General features: G+C 35.8%; 2 protein-coding genes across 3 annotated transcripts in view; one reads left to right on the top strand and one right to left on the bottom strand.

Annotated features, from left to right (window-relative positions):
• Ctl1 (choline transporter-like protein 1) overlaps positions 1-20,862 on the bottom strand; it is a 31,920-nt gene extending 11,058 nt beyond the window's left edge. The window contains exon 1 of one of the 2 annotated variants that reach the window (XM_073980423.1): positions 20,553-20,862. In XM_073980423.1, coding sequence (XP_073836524.1) covers positions 20,553-20,666 — 114 coding nt within the window. In that variant the 5' untranslated portion in view covers positions 20,667-20,862. The remainder of the gene's footprint in view (positions 1-20,552) is intronic. The other variant, XM_073980424.1, reaches the window with a different exon arrangement.
• On the top strand, positions 8,540-10,784 carry LOC141400850 (uncharacterized). Its single transcript, XM_073980425.1, has 2 exons — positions 8,540-10,203; positions 10,278-10,784. The coding sequence occupies exons 1-2, from the start codon at positions 8,980-8,982 to the stop codon at positions 10,308-10,310; spliced, it is 1,257 nt and encodes a 418-aa protein (XP_073836526.1). The 5' UTR covers positions 8,540-8,979; the 3' UTR covers positions 10,311-10,784.
• Positions 20,863-25,721: the final 4,859 nt, after the last annotated feature.

Here is a 25,721-nt window from a genome sequence, read left to right as displayed (position 1 = left end):
TCGGTCCATAATTGCGGCCTGTAGTTTGATTACAATTTATAATGGACAGACGGACACACGGACGGACGGACACACTTCGCTTTATCTCGCCGAGATATGAAGATTGGTATACCACATTGGGGGTCTCAGACGAATATTTCGCGGTGTTACATGCATTTTTACCAAAACAAACTTATAATACCCTTTCCACATAGTGGTGTAGGGTATAAAAACAATTTCTTGGAACATCCAAGAAGGGTCAAGAGGAGAGATCATTCCGATTCAATTTTTGACTTAACTATCATTTTTCGGGTTTCTTTGTACAAGATTGACATACCAACCATACACGACAAGGATCCCTGATATGTCCAGGAGTGTTGTACTGTTACTGAAAGAAATAATGCCGACTACAGAACCTGCAACATTTTAGAGAGAAATTATGAAACAAGTCTTTTGCGTAGGTGTTATAAGCAAATAGAAAGACACGAGGGCCAATCAAGGATCAAAAATCATTCCCACGGCCGCGGGCTCTTTCGTATCGGATTGATCCGAAACCAGTGTTTTTGCTAGCGGCTGCCAAACCTATGCTTCTACGTAGGTCTCTATGCTGCTACAACAACAAAGACATAAAATGAGAACGATAGAACTTTCAGTAAAGTATTGACGATCCCGCAGGGTCAATGGACAAAATTTGAACTTTACATTTTTTGTATTAGAGTATGTTGGCAAGTTCCGTCCCAATTTCACAGACTGAACATGCTAATATCTTCTAATTTAACTGATATTCAGCTTCCATTTCGGAGGGAACTAATGTATACAATTTGAACTTTGAAGGAGTTATATCAGAATGAATTGGCCAATTCCGTGTGAATTTTGCAGATTGAACATGAGAAGGTCTTTAAATATAATTGACATTTAGCTTGAATCTTCTTCCAAGCAGAGACATTTGGGTTGAAGGTGGAAAGAAAGATGGAGAAAGAAATTTCTCTTATCAAAATCTGGTTATTATAATAAGCTTAACGATGGATGTAGCGTCTTTCAAGTAATGTCCAATAAGAAAAATTCGTATTTAATTAGCGAAGACACAAATCACTCCAGCGAATACACAAATCACTCTAGCGGAGACACTAAGTGCTGTGTTAACGCTTTTACTAACAGCGCGTTAGCAGAGCACTGTTAATGTTAACGGAGATATTCAAAAATGGTTTTCTTTGTAAAAGTATAGATTTTTTTGGAGTCTTTAACGAAAATTCTGCCTGGACAACATCGATACCATTGGAAAGCTTATCGAGATAGCTATCCCATGCACTAATAGAATCTTAAACCAGTAAGGAAAGGATCATAGTCGTGCGGGGCCGACTACATGATACCCTACACCACTGTGAATATGTAAAATATAGGAGATACATAATATGTATATGTATGTATGTATATATATTATATGTATATCAATTTGAACTGAGTTCAGTTCTATATAATATAGTACACTTATTACTATACAAAATGCTGTCACACATTCCAAAGTTCATCAAAATTGGCAGATATAGGGTGTTTGGTGCATCAAATACGTGAAATCGGGCGAAAATATATATGGAAGCTATATCCAAATCTGAACCGATTTCGATATAATTTTGCACATTTATTTTTAGACAGAATTCAGTCACACAAACCAAACTTTATCAAATTCGGTCGTATATAGCGTGTTTTGTGCAGCAAATACGTCAAATCGGCCGAAAATATATATGGGAGCTATATCCAAATTTGAACCGATTTCGTTGTAATTTGGCACATTTATTTTTAAACCGAATTCAGTCACATAATCCAAATTTCATCAAATTCGGTTGTATATAGCGTGTTTGGTGCAGCAAATACGTCAAATCGGCCGAAAATATATATGGGAGCTATATCCAAATCTGTACCGATTTCAATATTATTTGGCACATTTATCTATAAACCAAATTCCGTCACGCATTCCAAATTTCATCAAAATCGGGCAGATATGGCGTGTTTGGTGCATCAAATACCTCAAATCGGCCGAAAATATATATGGGAGCTATATCCAAATCTGAACCGATTTCTATATAATTTGGTACATTTATTTATAGACCTAATTCCATCTTAAATTCCAAATTTCATCAAAATTGGACAGACATAGCGTGTTTGGTGCATCAAATACCTCAAATCGGACGAAAATATATATGGGAGCTATATCCAAATCTGAACCGATTTTAACCAAAAACAATAGCGTTCTTCCGACGGCTAAAAAAATGATCTTGCCCAATTTTCAAATCGGACAACAAATGCGACATGTACGTTGCGAACGGACGTACGGACATGCATAAATCGACTCAGAAAGTGATTCTATGCATATCCCTAGAAGGAACTATGGGTCTATCTCTTTTCCTTATGCATGTTACATACAAATGCACTAACACATAATACCCCTTACCACAGTGTGGTGTAGGGTATAAAAAATATTGCCCGATGTCGCGTTGTTTACACCTTTTGGGATAAACCCTGCAATAAGGATATTTATTTTGACCACAGTTCCTTTAAGGAAAATTCTGGCAGGCCAACATGGGTACTATTGGAAAGCTTATCGAGATAACTATCCTATGCGCTAATAAAACCTTCAAAAAATATTTCCCGATGTCGCGATATTTACTGTTTTTGGGATAAACCCTGCAATAAGGATAATTATTTTGACCACAGATCCTTTAAGAAAATTCTGCCGGAACAACATGAGTACCATTGGAAAGCTTATCGAGATAGCTATCTCTAAAAAATATTGAGCGATGTCGCGATATTTACTATTTTTGGGATAATAAACCCTGCAATAAGGATAATTATTTTGACCACAGATCCTTTAAGGAAAATTCTGCCGGGACAACATGGGTACCATTGGAAAGCTTATCGAGATAGCTATCCCCCGCGTAAAATCTTTAAAAAATATTGCCCTACCAAAAGAACTAGCTCAAGTTGGCTTTAAGTTGATCGATCGGCAAACTTTATAAAATCTCCCTTGAAAAGGCACAACGCATATGGAACATGGTTGTAGAATATTCAAAGCAATCTGGCCTGAGGTAGAACCATTTCTCTACTCCCATTTAACTTGTCTCACTTTCTCGTTAATGCAGTTTTTAATACCCTACACCACACTATGTGGGGGACGTTATATGTTGGTTTTGGTCAAAAAAATAATAGTAGTAGACCCATACTTATATACAGTGTTGGTCACAGAATTAGCACACCCCGTTGGGGCAAAATGATTTCAGTCGGCTAAGAGTTTTGATAGGACAAATTGAAATATTTTCGTAAACAAAATCATTTTTTATAATGTATTTAACATATTTAATGATATAAGTGGATAGTATTATCAGTGGTTTTTTGAAAATAAAAGTTTTGTGAAGACGCCCAAATTATCAAGGGGACATATAATTAGCACACCCTACGATTTTTAATTTAATTCAATTAATATACAAAAATTAATTTATATTGAAGTTAATTCATATTCAAAACGTATTGAACAAATCATTTTTTGAAAGAAAAAATAATTTATCACCCCGGAATCTCAAAATATATCCCAATAGCGGACCATTTTTCGTAATGAACACTTAAACGTCAGAAAGTCGCCGAAACTTTAAAAACAAATGTACAATTGGATCAGAAATTATTGGAATTGTTAACCGATTACCGAAATTTAAATATAAAGTACAACAACTTTTCAAAAAGTGTTTAAGGTTGATGATTCATTCAAGAAAATTTTCGATTTGTATGGGGTTTATAGAAAAAAGATCAATAAAATGCACCCTTATGTGAAGAAGGATCGACTTATAACACCATTTGTAATTCAAAATTACACGTCTGAATAACACCAAGGACCTATCATTACAAAACAGCCAACCAAGCACTAGATGAACACGTAGCACATGGGTATGTTTAATGGTATAACCCCTTTCTGACCATAAAGGATTTTGAGGTTTGCTGAAATTGGTTAAAATCCCTGAAAGTAGGCATATACTATTCAAGATAAATGTTTTCTGGATTACTGATTTTAAAATTAATCGGTTTAAGCTCCGGAAAACATATTTTCTTGCGGTCTCACTAGACTATCTCCCATTTGCCTTTTGTTTAGAAAATTATTGAAATTTGCGTAGGTACCATAGGGATGAACATAGGTTTATCGTCGCATACACCACAACATATCGATAAAATTCAGTCCAGATGGATAAGTATTTATAAAATCAATAGCTCAAAGCATCATATTCCAGTTTTTTAATGAAAATTTTTGTGTCAAACGGACTTTGCAGATGCAAACTGCTGGTGGGTACATCCCACTATTCGCAAAATTTATAAAGATGAACAAGAATATGATGTTTTATTTGATGTTTCTATGAACTACTTGCCTCAATGAACTTGTTTACATGTGAGAAAATCGATAAAAACACTACAAAAAATGAAATTTCCATCAGTCCTTGGGACCCAAGGTGTACCCCATATAACTCCCTTCTGACACTGAAATTTCGGAGACTGGTGGAGAGTATAACTAGCAGACTGGAACTTATTCCCAAACGAAAGGAATTTAAAACCGAATATGGACTAAAATATTGAAACTATTCACAATATTAGTGATTCTTTTAAGGTGTGCTAATTACGTGTCCAGTAAATTTAGGACATTTTTTACATTTTTGGAGGTTATTCAAATTGACAGTTATGATTCAGTTTCTGTATTGCGTTGTATTCTTTAAGCATACTACTGAGAATATATTAGTACAAATACTTTATTAAATACAACTACTTTTGAAGGTATTTTTAGGCAAAATAAATGTTGGTAGTGGGGTGTGCTAATTGTGTGACCAACACTGTATACCAAAATGAATGAATATTTAGCTATGTGTGTCCATCCATTTGTCTGTAAATCTTGTAATTGCAATTTTGATCGGATCGTCAGCAAATTTTGGGGGACTTTGGTGATGATCGGATTGTGCAAATACGCATGTGGGAAAGTCAACTTTTCATTTTAATGCACTGATGGGCAGAAATGCTCTGCCTCACACACAAAAGTGTAAAAAATACATGAGTCTCTCGCAATTTGCCCATCAGTGTTTTAATGCGAACATCTCCGCTTCTATATGGGTTTTTCAAAAGCTTTTCAATGAAAGAAGAGAATATCACATTTTCAATGATGCAAAGTAGGTTGGCGTTTTATTTTTGAATTGTAATGATGAATGTTTCGGCTTTGGTTAGACGCACTTCGACAAAAGCGACCAGCTTTAAATTAAAATTGTGATACCACAAAGTTCCAAAAATGGAGATGGCGGATATCTCCGCTTCTGTTGAACATATTCTAAGTGGATGTCCTGACAATGAAAGTAGACTGTCTGAGCTTAAAATCATTGCCAAATTTGTTGATGTTGATAGTCAAATATCAGAGTTATTGCGGGGAGAACTATCCAAATTTTAATATTTTGAATCTTTTATTTTAATACCAATATTTCTGTTTTTATTTGGTGTATTCGAAACAGGTAAAATTGCTAATCAAGAAGACCAGCAAAGCTTTAGTAGATTGATGACAGTGGTCAAATGTAGAAAAGGCTTAAAGTTATACAGTTAAATGTAGAAAAGGCTTAAAGTTATACTAGTATTTAAATTTCGCACTTTTATTGTAATCGCCTTTTTATTGTCAATTAAACGGGATTATACGCTGCAGCATATACAATATAATTGCATTTCATTTTATGGAATCGAAAAATCATTAAACAAGTAGACTTTGAATTTCGTGCAACTTTTTTTAGTCATACTTTTCATGGTAGCAGGTAGTAACGATCATCAATTATTGAGTAACATTTGTAGAAACCAAATGTCTAAACATTTCAACTAAATACATAAAAGAACTAAGTCAACACGATCAAGTCGTCCAAAACTACCGTAAAAAAGTAGTATTTTAATGCTATTTATCATTGTATCAATATCGATAAAAATAGATTCAAAGATAAAGATATCAAATTCTTTACGCTGGTTTTATAGAATAAAAATATTTGTCAAACACACCGCCTTAGCATTATTTTTTCTATTTCTTCATTCATTTCTTTAAATTTTGTAGCAATGTAAGACTTATCTACTCTTCTTACCCTTTTGAAACGGTAATTAGAAGAAGCTCACACATCATTTAGTTCAAAATGTAATCAGACCGTAATCTTTGATAAGAAGTGGAGTATCTCTCATTCTTCTTCCTTGTAGCTAACAAAAGCACAGAAATTTCCTCTATCCTTATGATATTCATATAAAGAAGAGAGCTACGTGATGCTTGTGTAAATCAGGCATACATATCTTGTATTAAATTATCAAACACATAGAAGCAGCGTGCTCGATCATTGTCTTTTCCCAGTACATTGCTATGTTAGTTGTCACTATTTGTTGTAAGTTCATCATCTAGTGACAGTTCATTGCCTTCCACCTCCAGTCGTCTTTGCGGCAAAATTTAAAATTTGTATTACGTGAAGCGATTCAAATGCCAATTCCTTTGCGTATACGTCAAATAAATCCTCATTAAGAAGGTTAACCCTGCTAAAGGCTATAATATAAACATGGCCTAAACAAAAGAAATATTTTTCATTAATTATTTGAATTAATCGAGCTAACATGGCCTAAGGAATTTATATTGAAAAATAAATTCTAGAGAAGTATCACACACTCAACCAATATGCTAAGATGGTTTCGCTGTTGATTTAGGCCAGCTTATCAGGCATATTTTGAATGTAAATGGCTAGAATACAAAGGCTGATTTTGATAACTTCTATTTATATTAATATTATATATCTATATATTAATAATATATTAATATTAGAGGAGATATACTTAACGTAGCATCTATAAGAAGACATTTAAGAGGAAAATCGAATCCTTTAGAACTGCATCAGTATTGTGGTATTCTTATTTTTAGCTAATTTTCTCCTTATTGTTGCTTTAAAATGGATCCACACTGCGCCATTCATCTGGTATACGGGTTGGTGGACCACAACTGTTTAACTGCTCCGCAACATCTTTCATACCTCTTTAAAAGTGACCAAAAAGCCTGACTACACGAGCACTCAAACACCATAAAACGTATATAATTTACAAATTTACTTAAAATAAATGAAAATTACTTATGTTTCAATTTTTGTTTTTATTCACTTGCAAATATGCACGGCGACAGCTAATTTGTTGTCGTCCGACTCGTGTCGCAATACGGAATCGACCCATAAATTCTTATGAGATGCACACCGCCGTGAAGTATTGTCTTACCCCTACTCTGGCTTCTGGTAATAAATTAAGGGGTCGATTATGCATTGCCACTAAACTTGAGTTGCGTTGTCAATTGCCAGCACGACTGAGATGAAATGTTGTATTATTGATGTCAACCCAACTGGGTGGGCGATAAACGTGTTATCGATCAGTGTTTTTTCAAACTTGCGAACTCTACATTTAATACAAAACACTCGTTTCGCCAAAAAAAAAAAAAACCGCACTTCAATTTGTAGCACCACAACCCATCTGTTGTGCCTCACTGACCTTATTCGGGATGTTTTTAATTCAACTGATGTTGGCTTGCTTGTTGGCCTTGATTTGCCGAAAGCTTTTAATTCGATAAATCATGTGCTATTACTTGACAAGTTAAAGCCGAGGCATGGGTTTTCTCAGTCTGCCTGTAGTCTGTTGTCGCCATATTTGGCGAACAGATTTCAGTTTGTTGACCATAAGGGGGCCACAGGTGTGATGTTTGTGGTCTTCGTTGCGAGGTTCCACAGAGGTCAGTTTTGGGACTACTATTGTTTATTATGTTTGTGAACGACATTGTTGATTCAGTCCCTGGCGGTTGTTGTCGTAATTTTCTGTACGCTGATGACGTGCATATGTTCGCAAGAAGTACTGGTGTCCCTGAGTTGGAAAGTTTAGCAAATTCTGCTTTGCAATCTCCTTCTATGTGGATATCTTCTAATGACCTCTCTATCAATTGGAGTAAAACCAAAGCCATGCTTTTTAATTGTTCTGGTAGTGATTTGGCTTTTAATGTTTGCGTGAACTCAACGGTAGTTGACGTTGTTAGTGAGAAAAGTGTTTGGGTGTTATTATAAATAATATGTTGGAATTTGAGCAGCACATTGATAAGCTCTGGTTGCGGGTTAGATTCCAGTTCCGCTGATTATACTGTTTACAGGCTTATTTACCCTTACATGTCCGGTGAAGAGTTGCATTGTCTTTGTTAATGTCGCAGGTAAACTATTGTCTTGAGGTAATTTCGGGTACGTCTTTGTGCCAAATTCAACGTGTCCGTAGGATTGTGAATTCGATGGTACGGTATGTGTATGGTTTACGTCGGCGCGAACACGTTTCCCAGTTTGTGGAAAATTTTCTGGGTTTGTCTTCAGTGTCATTACCGAATTATGTGTAATTTCAGCTCGCCGCATCGGTGTCATTTGTGTATTGTATGTCGTCTCGAAACACTACTGTTACCCTATTTTTAAGTTTGTTTCTGTATTGAATTAGTTTCCATAGGTTACTGTATTAAGATAATATGTAGTCGAATAAAGTAATGAACACACCTAGTTTAAGTAAAACACATATCGATAGTAGTTATTGGGTTGAATACAACCATGTATTTAAGTAATCGATAATTGTACATTAGAGAATAAGGGTAGATAAGAATAAATAATCGCGTCATGCAGACATTCATTGTGTGATCGGCAAACTGAACGGACGTGTTTCAACAACTTCAGGTGTATAAAAGAACGACGCTCAACCACCAATTGTGAAATTGTGAAATTAATAATAGCCAACCAGCAAAAAGTGCCATACATGCAATTGAAAGGAAAAGTTAATTAAACAAAAAGAAAACACGCTAATAGTGTAAAAAACTGAGGAACTGAGGCCAACAAAAAGACAAAAGCAAAAAACTGAAGAAAATAAACTAAACTAAAAGTTACAGTGAAATATACTAACTAAAAACTTTAATGTAAAATGAGTGTCCGCGAACAGCTGAGTGCCCACCTAAAGCAAATGGGGGTCGATTTCCCGGACACAGCGTCCATCCAGCAGTTACGAGCATTGCTGAATGGAGTCATTGGAGCAGGCCCGTCCACGTCACTAGTATTACAACCAGAGGACGGGTCAGCGGCACAGCAACAAAACGACAAACAGCTAGAGCAGCAAGTATTGCGTCAGCCAGAAAACGGGCAAGCACAAGCAAAGCCGGCACAACAACAACACGGCGAACAACAAGAGCAGCCAGTATTGCGTCAGCCAACGAATGAATCGGCACCAACACACATACAAACAGTAACTAGCGTACCATCAACACCACTAGAACAGCAAGAAACAGACGAGCCAGTAACAATACTAACATCACCAACGGGCACGCCAAAGCAAACGCAAACAGAACAAGTGAAAAGATTGCAGACAAAATTAAACATGTTGAGATTGGAAGATGAAATCGACGAACTGCAGATGAAAAAGGAGAAGAAAAGAAGCGTTGCTACGTTTGCAGATGTTGAGGGGGCGCTGCCTAAATTTACTGGTGACGATGGGTATGCAGTTACCAAGTGGGTAGCAGAATTTCAAAAGGTAACGAATGTGTTGGACTGTACAGCGGCAGAAAAGTTTATCTTTGCGCGGCGCATGCTAGCCGGCAGTGCAGGATTGTTCTTGCGTGCGACTAAAGCTAAAAGTTGGAAAGAATTAAAAGAGGAATTATGTAACGAATTCCAAAAGACAATTGGAACCAAGGAAATTTTAAGAAAATTGGAGTGCCGGAAATGGCAGAAAAGCAAAGAAAGCTTGCACCGTTACGCCCTGGAAATGCAGGAACTGGCCGATGGGGCTCCCATAACTGAAGCGGAAAAAGTAGAATTCATAGTTGAAGGAATTCAAGACAAGTCTACAGCAGCACTGATATTCCTCAACACGACGACCATAGCTGGCTTCAAAAGATTAATTCCGATGTATGAAAAGATGGTAGCCGAAAAAACCCAGCGGCAGATAAGAAGTAGCACGATTAATCCAGGTATGAATGAAGTCCAGTGTTACAAGTGCCGGGGAGTGGGACATTATGCGTCCAATTGCAAGAAGGTACAGCAGCCAACAGGAGCTTGTTTTAAGTGTGGTCGGTCGGGCCACTGGAAGACGAATTGCCCTCTTGGAGTTGTGGGAACCGTGCCAGAAGAGGAGGTCGACTGGAATATGCAGGTAAGAGTAGCTCTAGGTCCAACAAATTCCAGGTCTAATTTCTGTTCCATTTTCTCTTTGCTTGACATGGGTAGCCCATGCAGCTTCGTCAACCGGAAGATAATTAGGTCGTTGTGCCCTCACTATAAGATAAAAGAGAAGAAGCTCTCCCAGCTTAGGGATTTAAACGGAGGAAGATTAAAAGTTTACGGGAAAATAAAAGCAACCCTTGAGTTTGGAGGGAAGAGAAGAGATTTAGATTTAAACATTTTATTAGATGATGCTCCGTGTACTTTGGTGCTCGGACGGGATTTTTTGAAATCATTTTCTATTGTTTTGTGTATGAAAAGTGGGGAACCGGACCCCAATGAAATGTATAATAAAACCGGAAATTCTTTTGTTAACCTAATTTTGAAAACGGATTCCAACCATGAATTAAAACCTGAACCGTTTGAAATAAATACTAAAACGAATCCAAAAATGTGTAGTGTTCTTCCTAAGGCTCGTGAGGAGATGGGGAAGGGGAAACTTTACCCTCGAAAAGCAGTGAGTATGAATAAAGGAGTACAGGGTACAGAAATAAAACGTTTAAAGAAAATAAATAATAATGAAAAGGAACAGGGTGCGGAGTTAAAACTCATAAATAAAGTAAATGATAATAAAATACAGGATATGAAACTCAAACCTATAGAGTACGAACATAATGATCCCGAAAGGGAGGTGGATTGTGGAAAATTTCATCATTGTGAGGAAGTTAATGAGTCTGAGGTACTAGTGGGAGAACATAATCCCCTACAAGGAGTGTATGTTGTTAAAGAAATACAAAAGGGGGATGAATTTAGCGCAAACACCGAAGACACTGAGGAAAGGTGGGACATTAATCCAGATTTAAATGAATATGAAAGAAAGGAGCTTGGCAAGTTAATTAAGAGGAATTATTTCGAGAAGATGAAAAATGAACCAAAGACCTCAGACTTTAAAGCGTCAATTTTGGTGAACTCAGGGAATGCAACCTACTGTTCGCCTAGAAGACTGTCCTTTGCGGAGAAACAGGAGGTTAGCAAAATTATTGCGGACTTGTTAGAGAAAGGGATCATAAGGCCTAGTAACTCTCCTTATGCATCACCAATAGTGTTGACCAAGAAGAAAAGTGGGGAGATTAGGATGTGCGTGGACTATAGAGCACTTAATAAGATGATCGTAAGGGACAATTACCCTTTGCCCCTAATTGAGGATTGTTTAGAATACCTTGAGGGAAAATCGTGGTTCACGATAATGGATTTGAAATCCGGTTTTTATCATGTGAGACTAGAAGAGGACTCGGTGAAGTATACGTCATTTGTAGTGCCAAACGGTCAGTATGAGTTCTTGAGGTTACCATTTGGGTTGAAAAATGGACCAGCGGTATTTCAACGGTTCATTGCGGGAATTTTTCACGACTTTTTGGAAAAGAACGAAATGGTAATCTATATGGATGACATCGTGATAGCATCAAGGACATTAGGAGAGCATGTCCAATTGATGAAAAGGGTACTGGACCGACTAGCCATGTACGGGCTGAAGCTTAAGATAGAGAAGTGTAAGTTTGCATATACCGAGATTGAATATTTGGGCTATAAGGTTTCGAGAAAAGGTATTGCACCTTCAGACGGGCATGTTAAGGCAATCGAGGAGTACCCGATGCCTAAGAATGTGAAGGAAATGCAAGCATATTTAGGGTTATGTTCATATTTCAGAAAGTTCGTTAAAGGCTTCGCATTAATAGCAAAGCCCTTGTATGCATTAACTAAAAATGGAGCAAAATATGAAATTACCGACGAGTGCAGGGAGGCCTTCGAAGTTTTGAAGCGTCATTTGACTTCAAGCCCTATTTTAGCGATTTATAACCCAAGTAGGGAAACGGAACTGCACTGTGATGCGAGTGCAATAGGGTTTGGGTCAATCCTGATGCAGAAACAGGATGACGGTGTATTTCATCCGGTAGCTTATTTTTCGAAGAGAACGATAGATGCGGAAACAAGATACCACAGCTTCGAGTTAGAAACGTTGGCAATTATATACTCATTACGAAGATTTAGAGCATACCTTGAAGGAATACAATTCAAGATAGTAACAGACTGTAATTCGCTCGCGTTAACATTAGCAAAGAGGAATATAAATAGCCGAATAGCGCGCTGGGCATTAGAATTGGAGAACTATAGTTATACCATCGTCCATAGAGCGGGCGAGAAAATGGCCCATGTGGATGCATTGTCAAGAATAGAACAGGGTAATAGGGACGAGGTGGTAGCAACTATAGAAGTAGAGGATATAGATTTTCAGTTATGCGCAGCGCAGGCTAGGGATGCAGAAGTCAGTGAATTGAAAGAGAAACTAGAACAAGGACCGGTAAATGGATATGATATGGTAAATGGGGTGGTTTATAGGAAAATTAACGAGGATTTGCGATTTTTCGTCCCGAAGGACATGGAAACGGAGATTATTAGAACCATGCATGAGAAGTTAGGACACCTTGGAGTAGACAAGTGTTATTTGAAAATGAAAGAGCATTATTGGTTTCCAGAAATGAAGCAAAAGATAGAAAAATATAAGAAGACTTGTATCAAGTGTATCATGTATTCCGCTCCTCATAGGCCTAACGCAAGGGCGCTACACAGTATCCCGAAGGAACCTAAACCGTTCCACACGGTTCATTTGGATCATTTAGGCCCCTTACCGTCCCTTCAATCAAAAAGGAAGCATATTCTGGTTGTTATAGATGCTTTCACGAAATTTGTTAGACTTTACCCAGTACTAACGACGAGCACCAAAGAGGTCAAGGCAGCGTTATTAAAGTATTTCGACTACTATAGTAGGCCAGTTAGATGCATTACAGACAGGGGAAGTTGTTTCACCTCAAAGGAATTTGAAGAATTTTTGGAAGAGAAAAACATAGACCACGTTAAGGTGGCTGTCCACTCGCCCCAAGCAAATGGTCAGGTTGAGCGAGTGAACAGAACCTTGGTGGGAATGTTGGCTAAACTTAGTGAGCCAGTAGCACATGCTGACTGGGTGAAACAGCTTAGTAAAATTGAATTCGCATTTAACAATACAGTGAATAGATCAATTGGGAATACTCCGAGTAGGGTACTTTTTGGAGTTAACCAAAGAGGAGAAATAGTTGACAAGCTTACAGAATACCTAGAGGAGAACTTTTCAGGCCCGGGGGGGGGTATCAAAGAAATTAGAGATAAAGCCGAATTAGCTATTGCGAGGACGCAAAAATATAACGAGCAGCGATCCGAGGAAAAAGGTATCAAAGTAAACTCATTTAAAGTAGGTGATTTTGTAGTAATCAAAAATGTAGATACGACAGTGGGCGTAAATAAAAAATTGATACCAAAATTCAAAGGGCCTTACACCGTGCGCAAGGTGTTGCCACATGATAGATATGTTGTGGGCGACATAGAAAATTGTCAAATCACCCAGATTCCTTATGATGGGGTGATAGAAGCGTGTAATATGAGATTATGGAAGACCGATGACCCCGGTAATGAGACCTAGGGCTGCTCTGCCCGATGTATATAATTGTAAATAAATTGTACATAGTAGTTGTTAAATAGTTTAAGTATTTAGTCCATTAGTTTAAGTACACTATACACTTGCGTAGTTAACTTAACCCCCATGTGACCGGGGCGGTCACACCTATCAGGTTGGCCGAGCTGTAGTCGAATAAAGTAATGAACACACCTAGTTTAAGTAAAACACATATCGATAGTAGTTATTGGGTTGAATACAACCATGTATTTAAGTAATCGATAATTGTACATTAGAGAATAAGGGTAGATAAGAATAAATAATCGCGTCATGCAGACATTCATTGTGTGATCGGCAAACTGAACGGACGTGTTTCAACAAATATAAGTTTTTTTGGCCATATTGGCTTTTTATACCCTCAGCCTTTAGGCTAAAGAGGGTATTTACACTTTGATACGACCAAAAATGTGCCTCATCGAAATAATGGTTTTAGACCCCAAGTATGTTTGTACGATATCCGTTTCAGACAATTTTGAGTAGATCTAGCAATGTCCGTCCGTCTGTCTGTCTGTCGGTCTGGCTGGCTGGTGCGCACGATAACTCTCGAACTCTCGAATATTTTGTCCAGATTCGATTTAAGTTCGAAGATGGGCCATATAGGTCCACTCCTTCAGGTACCTCCCCCACAAATGTTCAAAAATTGTCGCAAAACTTGTGCGCACGATAACTCTTGTAGGGAAAAACCGATTTGGTCCATACTTTGCACATCGTGTAATTTCTAGCAAACTTAGATTAGGTTCCAATATGGACTCAATCGGTCCACTCCTTCGGGTACCTCCCACACAAAATTTCGGAAAAGTTCAGTTTAGGACCTGTAGTGCGATTCTGTAACTTTTTTTAATAACGAACCGACATCGGTAGTTAACGAAAATATTCGGTTGAGTTAAAGAATGTGCTATTCTGTAACTTTATGTTAACGATTGTAGAAATCGTTAAATCATACCGACGAAAATCGATAGGAAGGAAATGTCAAATATTATATTTATACCCTATACCACAATGTGGAAAAGGGTATAATAAGTTTGTTTTCCCAAAAATTCATGTAACGCCGCGAAATATTCGTCGTAGACCCCTCATGTGGTATACCAAACTTCATATCTCGACGAGATAAAGCGATTTAGCGATGTGTGTCCGTCCGTCCGTCCGTCCGTCTGTCCGTCCATTAAAAATTGTAATCAAGCTAGAGGCCGCAATTATGGACCGATTGTCACGAAATTTAGTATGGAGGTCGGGTTTGGACCAGAATAGAACTGATTAGTTTTTGGCGATGATCGTGAAATGTTAAAGGGATGAAATGGACCAAAAACAAAATTTTTGCTCGATTTTGTAGCCGCTCTGTAGGTCGCAATAATAGTCCGATCGGCGCGAAATTTTAATCGTAGTTTTGGTTTGAGATGAAGAAGTAGCGTGCAAGTCAACGGTATGATCGGATAATATTTAGCGGGTTAAATTGATCAAAACTTTTGTGTGAAAATTGGTAAAATTTCTAATGCACATCTTATAACAGCTAGCCCGGAAAGCTAGTGCACAGGGATAGTGGTATAGGGTATCACATGGTCGGCCCCGTCCGACTATAGTCTGTTCTTACTTGTTTAATATTAATTAAAATATATTTTAAGCTGAAAACATTATTTCGTCGCGTGTACAAAACATAAAGCGTTTAAGAAGGAAACAATTCAGATTTTTGAAGGAATTTGGCTCAAATGTGTGTCTTTTGGATGAATACGGAATGCAGTAAAGAAGGATTTCTTAAGATGTTTTTATTGTGTGTGTGATTTAAAAGTAATAAAAGTGATAAAGCCATCATTAATCTTTTTTAAAAGCGCAGTTGTATTTTTTTAATTAAAAGTTGGGATCATATTTTGGGTTGTGGCGCTCCGTATGGAAATTCAGCTTTGATATTTGACATGACTTAAGCAGCTTCAGTGACCGTTTGAGTTTATATATTCACAAATTCAATTCACGCCCACATTTAATGAAATTATAGCGGAGAGTATGAAAAGTTCGAAAATCCAATCTTATACGCCATTTTTAGCATTCTGATTGTTAGTGATGTTGAGTTAAAATCTATAAGATTATCACAGAACAAAGTAGGTTATAGTAATACTACCCACGTGTTGGCCTCAATGCTAAATTAAAGCCAACGAAAGCCTCCTAGAAAGATAGTGTTACGGACATTGGTATAGGTCTTACATAGCAGTACCACACTTGAGTTCTTTTGAAGCATTAGATAACGTTTTTCCTCTTTAGTAAGTAAAACAAAGGTTAGCGTAGTCTTCATATGTAGGATAGCATGGGGCAGCTTCGCCACTGTTGCGCCTTCGCCAGCGCCGATTTAATTGATGCTACATGAAGGTGGTCTAAAGGAAATTTATGAGTTAATCGAAGATCAAAGAGAACTTTGATGATCTTTATGCAGATTCAATAAAATCGGCGCTGGCGAAAGCACAACAGTGGCGAAGCTGACCCATGTTATCATACATAGTTAACCCTTATATAAACGCTTTAAGAAGATTTTTCCCAATAAGGCAGAATTTACCTTGTGTACACTCCTCATTAACATAACATATGCTCATATAAAAACGCCGTTTTTAAAAGAAATCAACAAAATATTGCAATAATGTACTGTCGTTAAGACTTAACAACAACTTTTTTTTGGTTGTTAACTTAACAATAATTTTCGGTAATTAACGAAAAAATTAACCGACAAAAATTGTTAAAATTGGTATATAGAATAGCACTTACCGAAAATTATCGTTAACTACCGACATTCGTCGTTAATTCTGTCGTTAAGGAGTTACAGAATCGCACTACTGGTCTCGAATCGCTTTGATTTTTGTTTACGCAAGTTGTATTCGCTGTCCTCTATACGACGCTGTAAGTTTCATTAGGGGCAAGTCCATACTTTCTGAGAAAATAGCCTGAGAGTTACTAAGAACCCTATGACACCGCTTGTAGTGGTTGGAGCGCAAGATAACTCTCGAACGGATCTGCCGATTCGGTCTAAAACTTGGCTTTCGTAATATTTTGTCCAAACTTAGTTCAAGTTCAAAAATAGATTATATCGGTCCACTCCTTCCGGTACCTCCCCCAAAAAAGTTCGAAAATGTTCGGAAAATTTGTGCGTACGATAACTCTTGAAGGGAGTAACCGATTTGGTCCATACTTTACACATTCTCATAATATCTACCAGATATAGATCGGGTTCAAAAATGGACTATATTTGTCCAATCCATCCGGTACCTCCCACACAAAATTTTGGATAAGTTCACTTTAAGACCTGCTATTGAATCACTTTACATTCGCTTCCTCAATTACGATGGTAAAAGTTGTTTCAGGGGCAAGTCCATACTTCTTCAGAAAACAGCCCGAAGGGTCTAAAAACCCCCCAACGGTCTATGTCGGTCCATTCTTTTAAGTACCTTTTCCGCAAATTTTTTGAACTTTAATCCTAATCAACATTTTTGTCGGTTACCCCCTAAATACATAAGTTTTTTGTGAAAAAAGTGTTTCAATTTACACAGGCTGAGGGTATATCTCTTTCGGCAAAGCCGACTGATACTTTTTTACTTGTTTATATTATATTGAAGTAAATAAATGAAATGAAATATGCCTGCGGACTATAATTATTTTATTCAAAATGGCGGATTGTTAAACCGTCGTTTAACAAACCACGTTTTTTCTTAACAAGGATATATTCCGCAAAATATTACGTTTTTTTCGCAGAAGAAGAATTCGTAACCTCCGCATGGCTATATGCCAATAAGATTACTCAACGAGTTGTACGAGGTTAATCAACGCAAAGACGATAAATAAATAAAATCCGATCGGATAAACAGACAGACGTAGAAAGTCTACATATCGCATGGCACTGTGCTACCTAATTCCACCATTTTCTTTGGCTTTATAGTGATGGTATGGGCTAAGGGTCGAAGGAGGGAGTAAAAGCAAAAAAAAAAAAACTAATATAAAATGATAAGTTCAGTGGAATTATTTTTTTGATGATGAAGAAAATGTAAAGGACATGACATCTATTAGAAGAAATTTGAGGCACAAGATGTCGAATCCATTGGAATTGCCATCTGCTCTGTAAGTTGATGCTCATATTGGAAAGATCTGTATTATCAGTAAATTATTTTAGGTTTAAGGCGTTTTTCCATTACCTAAGTATGCCTTAGTGTACATTGACTTTTAAAGTGTGCGCTGCGTTGAGATTTTTTGCGGAGGGAAGTTTCCAAAGGATCGTTTCGAAGTTGACGGAGGAGGAAAAAAGACAAAATAAAAATCATCTTTATTCAAAAACGAAATTCCCTGGTGTAGTCGTAGATGTAGATGAGATGGACCCATGTGCACATTGGATTTGCACTCAATTTATCAATTAATATTTCAAACTGTTGTTTTGTGGTTATTTTCACCATATTTTTGGAACACAAAATTAATTAATGATGCAAAGAATCAACAATTGTTAAGAAAATGTTTATTTTCCTTTCTGTTTTTTTTTTTTCTTGTTTCCTTGAAAATGCCCACTGCAACTACTGCAACTGAAAATAGCTGGTTGCTGAAAAATAGCCGCTTCGTCAACTGAGATGTGCAACTTCAGTTGAAAGTTGCCATACATAAAGTAATTTTAGCAACTGACAATGCCACTCAACAATAATTGCTTTCGTTAATCGACCCCTAAATTCTTATGCAGATGGTATTCTAATGCTCATAAGTGGTAAATTTCTGCCAACTTTGTCTGCGTCAAGGCCCTCAAGTCATGGACCATAAACACGGGAGTAATCCTTGTTTTCAATATGGCTCGTTATCGTTAGACTATGTTGAGTTCACGACCGTAGTAATATAATAGGGAATGAAGTAGCTGATGAATTAGAACGGGGTCGCTCTCAGTCGATCGATCTAAAAAGGGGGAAGGGAAAATAATGATTCGAACATATAAAAATATTGGCGTAACCAATGTATCGACGAACTTAAACAATACATTTTTAGTTAAATAAATAATAAAATTAACCGCCTCGGAAAATTTGGAAATGCATGAAGTTTAAAATGCACACTTAACCATATTACAAAAACCACAAAAAAATATTAAAGTAGAACAGAAATTATGTATTTCTAAACTCTTCCCTCCCAATGTTAAATGTTAATAATTTTGTATATTATACGCAATAAACAGAAATTGAAAATGCACACTTCGAGAGTGATTAGCATTTTTGTTAACAATTATTATTTATAAACACTATTTGTACAGTTAACAAACCGGCAAAATCTATATTTTAGTCTTAATTTGTCGCGGAGTTGGGACACTTGCTGGGATATCATTAAAAAAGTTATATCTCTTGATATCAAAATATTATTTTCTTTTTTAAATGTGAAGTATCCCTACCCAGCAAAATGTCACGGAAGTCACGGAAGTGGTTCCATGCGGTGCCAAGATTTCATTGGCATTTCAAAAGGGTTAGTAAAAATACTACTCTAGGGAATTGGTTAATATGCCATGCCATAAAGTTGTTGAAGACATGTTTAGGATCTGAAAATTAATTGCGCCTTTTGGGGGTCTCGGTCTTTTAATAAGAATGAGTGAAATGCTAAAAAATGGCATTTGACTGGCAACGAACATTTTGATGTGTACTTTGCGCATCCGTCCAGGTCAAATCTTTCTTTACCTAGCCTAAACATCAATTACTTCGTCTCATCTGATGTTGTTATTATTGTGGGCTTGAGCGTTCAAGATGACTCATACAATTTGAAATTGTTATTACAATAGTGTCTGTTGCATTAGTAATACCTACAAGTGAAATATTCATCACCCATTATTTTGTCTACTCTTTCAAAATATACCGCCTGCCTTCGGAGTAACAACTTATGTATCAAAAGTTTTTTTCTCTAATAAAAATATATTAAGGTGCTAACCTTTTGTGGAAGGTGCGATATGTACTTTTGTATGCGCTAACCAATGTACAATCGTTCTATATGTGCAACGTAACTAGCTGGGGCAACGGTTTGGCAATTTATGCATATGAATTTAAACTTACAATGCAACAGGTACGGACACGAACACGATGCAATGTCATGGTTATTAGTCTAGCTTGTGTCCTGTAGTCGAAAACCGTAAAAGATTTATAAAATGATCTCAATTTGTACTATTATAGGATTAACATATAAAAAAAGATTATATATTCGCATTTGTTTAAATGACGAATTTTAGCCACAGAAGAATGCTATTTGAATAATTTTCTATTTATACTCTATTGAATAATACTCTATTTTCGTACATAATACTAGTGGACTAGTGGTATTTGCGGTTACAAATAATTGAAAATTAAATTACTATTACAGAAATCTAATTCAAAGTTCAATGCAGTTATCAATAAAGTTTGAACATTTCTAATATAAATTCAATAAGATTATCCTCACACGGATACGCCCATGCTGCACAATGCTCGCATTGTTTATTTCCAAAATTCAGTCAATCCAATTTTTTTAATACAGTGTTTTAAATGAATCTAATTATATACCTCACATACATATCTGCATGCATAAGCTGTATCTGAGAAATAAACAAGATAATAATCGGGAAACATAAGAGAGTATCTAATGACGCCATCCACATTCACTCACTGTTTATTTCATTTCATTAGATGAAACTTTCACTTTTAACTTGAATAATCCGATGGAAATGCATATTTACGTGAATTTTTGACGGTAACGTTATTGTATAATATGAAAAAATATGTTCAAAACATCATTTTGCATAGATCTACAAGTGTCCAAGTGTCCATTAAACTAAAACTTACCAAAAATAACCAAAATAAAATATACACTGCCAGCCAAAAAGTATCTGTACATGTACGATATTTAGGGCGATTTGGCTGTGGTTCGTCACTTTCCGAACTCGCGGCACAACCCATAATTGTGTCTTTTTTTTAATTTCTTGCTTTAAATGGTTAACTTATGCACCAATACGTATTTCGAGCCGACAAACTTTAATAAATTTTTAACTTCACACCGAATTGTTTAATACATCGTAGTAATTCGCACAGCGTATTCCTATCTACTGTAAATAAACATAACGTATAGGGATACATAGATCAAATTTTATTCTCCTCATTCCCTGTGATTATATCCATTTTCGTAGCTGAGAACAGGCATGCCAAGTTGGTGGTTTTCGCGCTACTTGTGGTGATTTTTGACGAACAAAAAACACTTTTTAGAAGTTGTAGCGATTTTTATACCCTACACCACTATTGCTCCGTTCCTTTACGTGCCTGAGGTTACCATTTCTTACCATTTTTAACCAGCAAAGCGTTCCTTTACTTTAAAAAGCATACAATTTATATGAGAGCAGTTTACCACTTTTACCATTTTTTGCCACTGTTACCATTTTTAAAAGTAAAGGAACAGACCATATGTGGGGAGGGTATTATAAGTTGGTTTTGCCCAAAAAGTTTGTAACTCGTCGAAATAATTGTCGTAGACCAAAATGATTGTCTCGACGAGCTGAGTCGATCTGCCCAAAGTGTAGGTGATGCCAAGTTTGTTCTTGAAGTTTTCATGTGGTTGTTGTAACGCGACGCTGAACGGACCGTATGTGCCGGGGCCTTTAGGGGCCAAATACATACGGTCCGTTGAGTGTCGTTTCAAGAGTCAAAAACAAAAACCATTCACATGAAAAATGTGTAAGTAATCCCAAGTTTGTTGCACATATGGAGCGTCGCTTTACACTTACATAGGATGCGTTGAGTGTAGCGTCACAACAACCACCATATTGTTGTTTTTCAAAAAATTTGGCATCACTTACAATTTTTCCATGTGGCTGTTGTAACGCGACACTCAACGTACAGCATGTGCCAAGGCCTTAAGCGAACAATTAAGAGACTGTGAACTATGAACTAGTTCAGTTAAAAGAGCTAAACTATAGCTGTGTTCCAGAACTAAAAAGTTTTTACAAATTTTACGACTTTTACACATTTTACTCGAAAAAGCGTTCCCGTACACAAAAAAGTTGTAAAATGTTCACTTCTCTTTAAACAAAAATTGCGCTGAATGACGCTCTCTTTAAAAACTTTTTACACGACAAATTTGGGCGAGTAAAAAAATAGTAACATGGTTGCCGGCGTCTGATTGGCTGATACGCCGACTTTGACATTTGTTCCAGTTTTTTTGACGTATTTCCATTTTTCCGTTCCCGAACTATTTCAGAAAACTTGTGTGTAAGAACGAATTTTTTGCAGTTCTCTCTTTTACGAGTTTTACCATTAAAAAGTACGGGAACGAAGCTTATATGAATTAGATCGTTTAGATGAACTAGCTTTCTTCATTTTTTTTTCATTTTCATCAAGGCAAATTTATAGAAGGTACATATGTGCATGAATTACAACAACTAAAAAATTTACAAAAACAACATAGTTGTTATTGAAAATTTATTGTCAAAGAAAATATTGAATAATAGGGTCGTTCCAACATTTTTTTCAGGAAACACATAAGTACATTTTGAAAATCCTCTAAAATAGAACAAATATTAATCAAAATATAAGCTGTGTTCCGGAACTAAAAAGTTTTTACAATTTTTACGACTTTTACACATTTTACTCGAAAAAGCGCTCCCGTACACAAAAAAGTTGTAAAATGTTCACTTCTCTTTAAACAAAAATGGCGCTGAATGACGCTCTCTTTAAAAACTTTTTACACGACAAATTTGGGCGAGTAAGAAAATAGTAACATGGTTGCCGGCGTCTGATTGGCTGATACGCCGACTTTGACATTTGTTCCAGTTTTTTTTTACGTATTTTCCATTTTTCCGTTCCCGAACTATTTCAGAAAACTTGTGTGTAAGAACAAATTTTAACAGTTCTCTCTTTTACGAGTTTTATCATTAAAAAGTACGGGAACGAAGCTGTAAATATAACGCATTCAGAACTATCGTAGGTAATTTTTATTACACGTTCGCGATGAAAATAAGTATTTTATGTTAACAAATTTCGAAGTTTCAAATTTCATGAGTAGACCCTATTACATTTTGAAAACTAAATTTACAAATAAAGTTAGAATGCAGCTGGTTGTCACTTCTACCTTTAATAAATATGCCTTGATTTTCATTTCATTTATTATTCATACATTACAATGCCAGTAAGTCTTTCAGACCGAATTCAGCATTACATAGAATACAAAAATTTAGCATATGTACATGAACAAATATAATGACATGTATAAATTTTAAATTGAAAAATTTTTTGAAAACTCAAAAATTTTTAGAGAAAAGGAAAAAGATGAATGAAAATTAATGAACTAAACCTTTTATATAGATGCAGAAGGAATTCCACACACATTTCTTGTCCATTAGTTCAAAATCGAGTAAAAAATCAGAAACAATTAACTGGAAGTTGGTATACACCATGGTACAAATACACAGGTAGCCGCATCGGCAATTGTTGACAACATAAGATGTCAAAATTTGACATAAATTCAATGCAATTGACACATTATGTTACCATCAGCTGGCATGATAATGCTACCTGTATTATTGTACCATGGTATACACAAACATTGTTTTGACATGTCTCTCTCTCTTTAATGTTGAAAATAGAAACATTTAAAAATATATTGAAAATACAAAATAATTTAGAATTTATGGAAAATATCAATGAAAAGTGTGTAGTTAAATATAGGAGATACATTGGGAAGAAAGTCTCATGTTTTTCCTACTCATTTAATGTATATTTTATGTGTTTTCGGTTAAAAAGTTCGTGAAAACAAGGAAACAGAAATGAAGGAAAATTTGTTTATGTTTCTGTTCTGTAGTGGGATTCTGTAACTCATCTTTTCTGTTATCGATAATTGTCGGTAAAATTAAAATGCTTATAATTTCGATAATTAACGAAAATTTTCGGTAAGCTAACGATGAATAAAAAGTAGTCGCTAGCCTCTACCGACACAAAGAGTAATGCCAACTTTTCTTTATGTTTTTAGTCATAATTTTGCGATTTAATTTTACCGATTTTTGTCGGTAACAGCAAAAATGAGTTACAGAATCCCACTACTGGTGTCGTGGAAAAAAAAAAAAAAAAAAAAAAAAAAAAAAAAAGGTTAAAAATGGTAACAAATGGTTAAAATGGTAACCTCAGGTAATTAAAGGAACACAGCTATAATTTCGTTTAAATGTATAACCCTGCGTTTATATATGACAGGACAGTTGAGTTCATGTATTGACTGTCAAAAACCCAAAACTTGCCTGCCAACTACAAAAACAATTGTAAAATTATGAATGAAAATCATCGATTTCTTTTCGTTTTCCATTCATATATTATTTTTTGTACATATTCTTTTGTTTTCAGCACAATTGAATTATCATCTCACTTCTTTTTCACAAAAATGTCAAAAATTTGTTAACCCGACTGTCTGTGAAAAAATGATGGGCAGCTGGAAGACAACCAACAAATGTATGTATGTGTTAGTAAATAAGAGTTGTATTTGAAGACAAACTGTCTGGTGTAAACGCCTAGTATGGAGAACTGACAAAATTACGTAGATTGATAGGAAGATAATTAAACACCCTAGCCACTCTTACGACGAATTATCGATCACACATTAGAGATCCAAAACGAGGAAGCCGCACTTGTGGATTGCGTATATACCGAGAAAAAGAGAATTTATCACAAAGCATTTCAGCAGTTCCATTTTTTATAATTTTATAGAAAGAAGTCATAATACGAGCATTAACATACGATTGAATGGAGACACCCAAAAACTCCATGACATAGTTCGAAACATGATCATGATAGCTCAATCCATAAACAAAACGAACTACCATATTAATAATACGCAAAATCCTATCTAAGCATAATTGACTCGTGCCAGATATAACTTCAATGCCATAAGTAATATTGGAGATCAATAAGGCATGCGCAAGCTGTTTCTTTACAAAAAGTGGCAGATAAAAATTTGTACACGAAGTTTACGCAATATAATGTTTGGTTTACATTCGGCGTCTTTTCGTGATTTCGAAGGCGTTTCGTGATTTCACGCGGAATCATGCAAAATTTATCATGATTTCGCATACAAAAATGAAATCATCTCATTTCGTGATTTCAGCGAAATCAACATCGAAATCACAATACACATGATATACAACCCTGTTTTTGCCTAAAAAAGTACCAAAAGTTGCAACACTTTTCATGTATCACAATAAACAAGGTAGATGGTCAATTGCTGCAACAAAAAAATTTAGTATCAAAATTTGTAAACAATGTGAAAAAAATTTTAAATTACTTTGTTACAATGCTATTTTTCATTGTGTTCTCGTACTTTTTTAATGGTAATATTAGAAGAAAGAGCGAATTGTCAAGAATTGCTTCCCCATACAAATTTCTTAAAAAATACGGGAACAAAAAAAGTGACGGAACTTGCAAAAACCTCAGTAGAAATGTCAAAATCAACGTATCAACTATCGTATTTAGATGATGTTCATATGTTGCTAGTGTCTACTATGCCAAAAGTGTATGGCAGAAAACAGAAGAATAGGGTGTTATTCGGCGCTATTTTTGTTTAATGAGAAGTGCAAATCTTGCTATATTTCGGAGTAGGAGAACGCATTTTTAGCACTAAACGGGAAAACTGCTGCAGGTATTAATATTTTCCAAGTTCTGAACACAAATTTTATCTATCAAAATTTTTTATTATGATGTCTGATAAAATCATTTTGTATTTTTTTTATTTGTTAGTACTATACAAAATTTATACGATATATAGATAATTTTACGATAATTTTCGAAATAAAGTTGTAAAGTTCTATATTGTCGTATATTTTTGATGACTAATTCAATTTACAAAAACTTGTTTTGAAAATTCATGTTCGATCAGCTGCGCATATGCATCTACCTTGATTATTGTGATATGTTCGAAATCAACAAAACAATAAGTGTAAACACCGGGGTGTATTTCAGGATTTCGTGAAATCCAGCGGATTT

The sequence above is a fragment of the Musca autumnalis genome, unplaced genomic scaffold (genome assembly GCF_047663935.1).
Source record: "Musca autumnalis isolate F117 unplaced genomic scaffold, ASM4766393v1 scaffold_4, whole genome shotgun sequence".
NCBI classification, from domain to species: domain Eukaryota; kingdom Metazoa; phylum Arthropoda; class Insecta; order Diptera; family Muscidae; genus Musca; species Musca autumnalis.
Note: the sequence above shows the minus strand (reverse complement) of the source record. Positions and strands in the feature narration are given on the sequence as shown.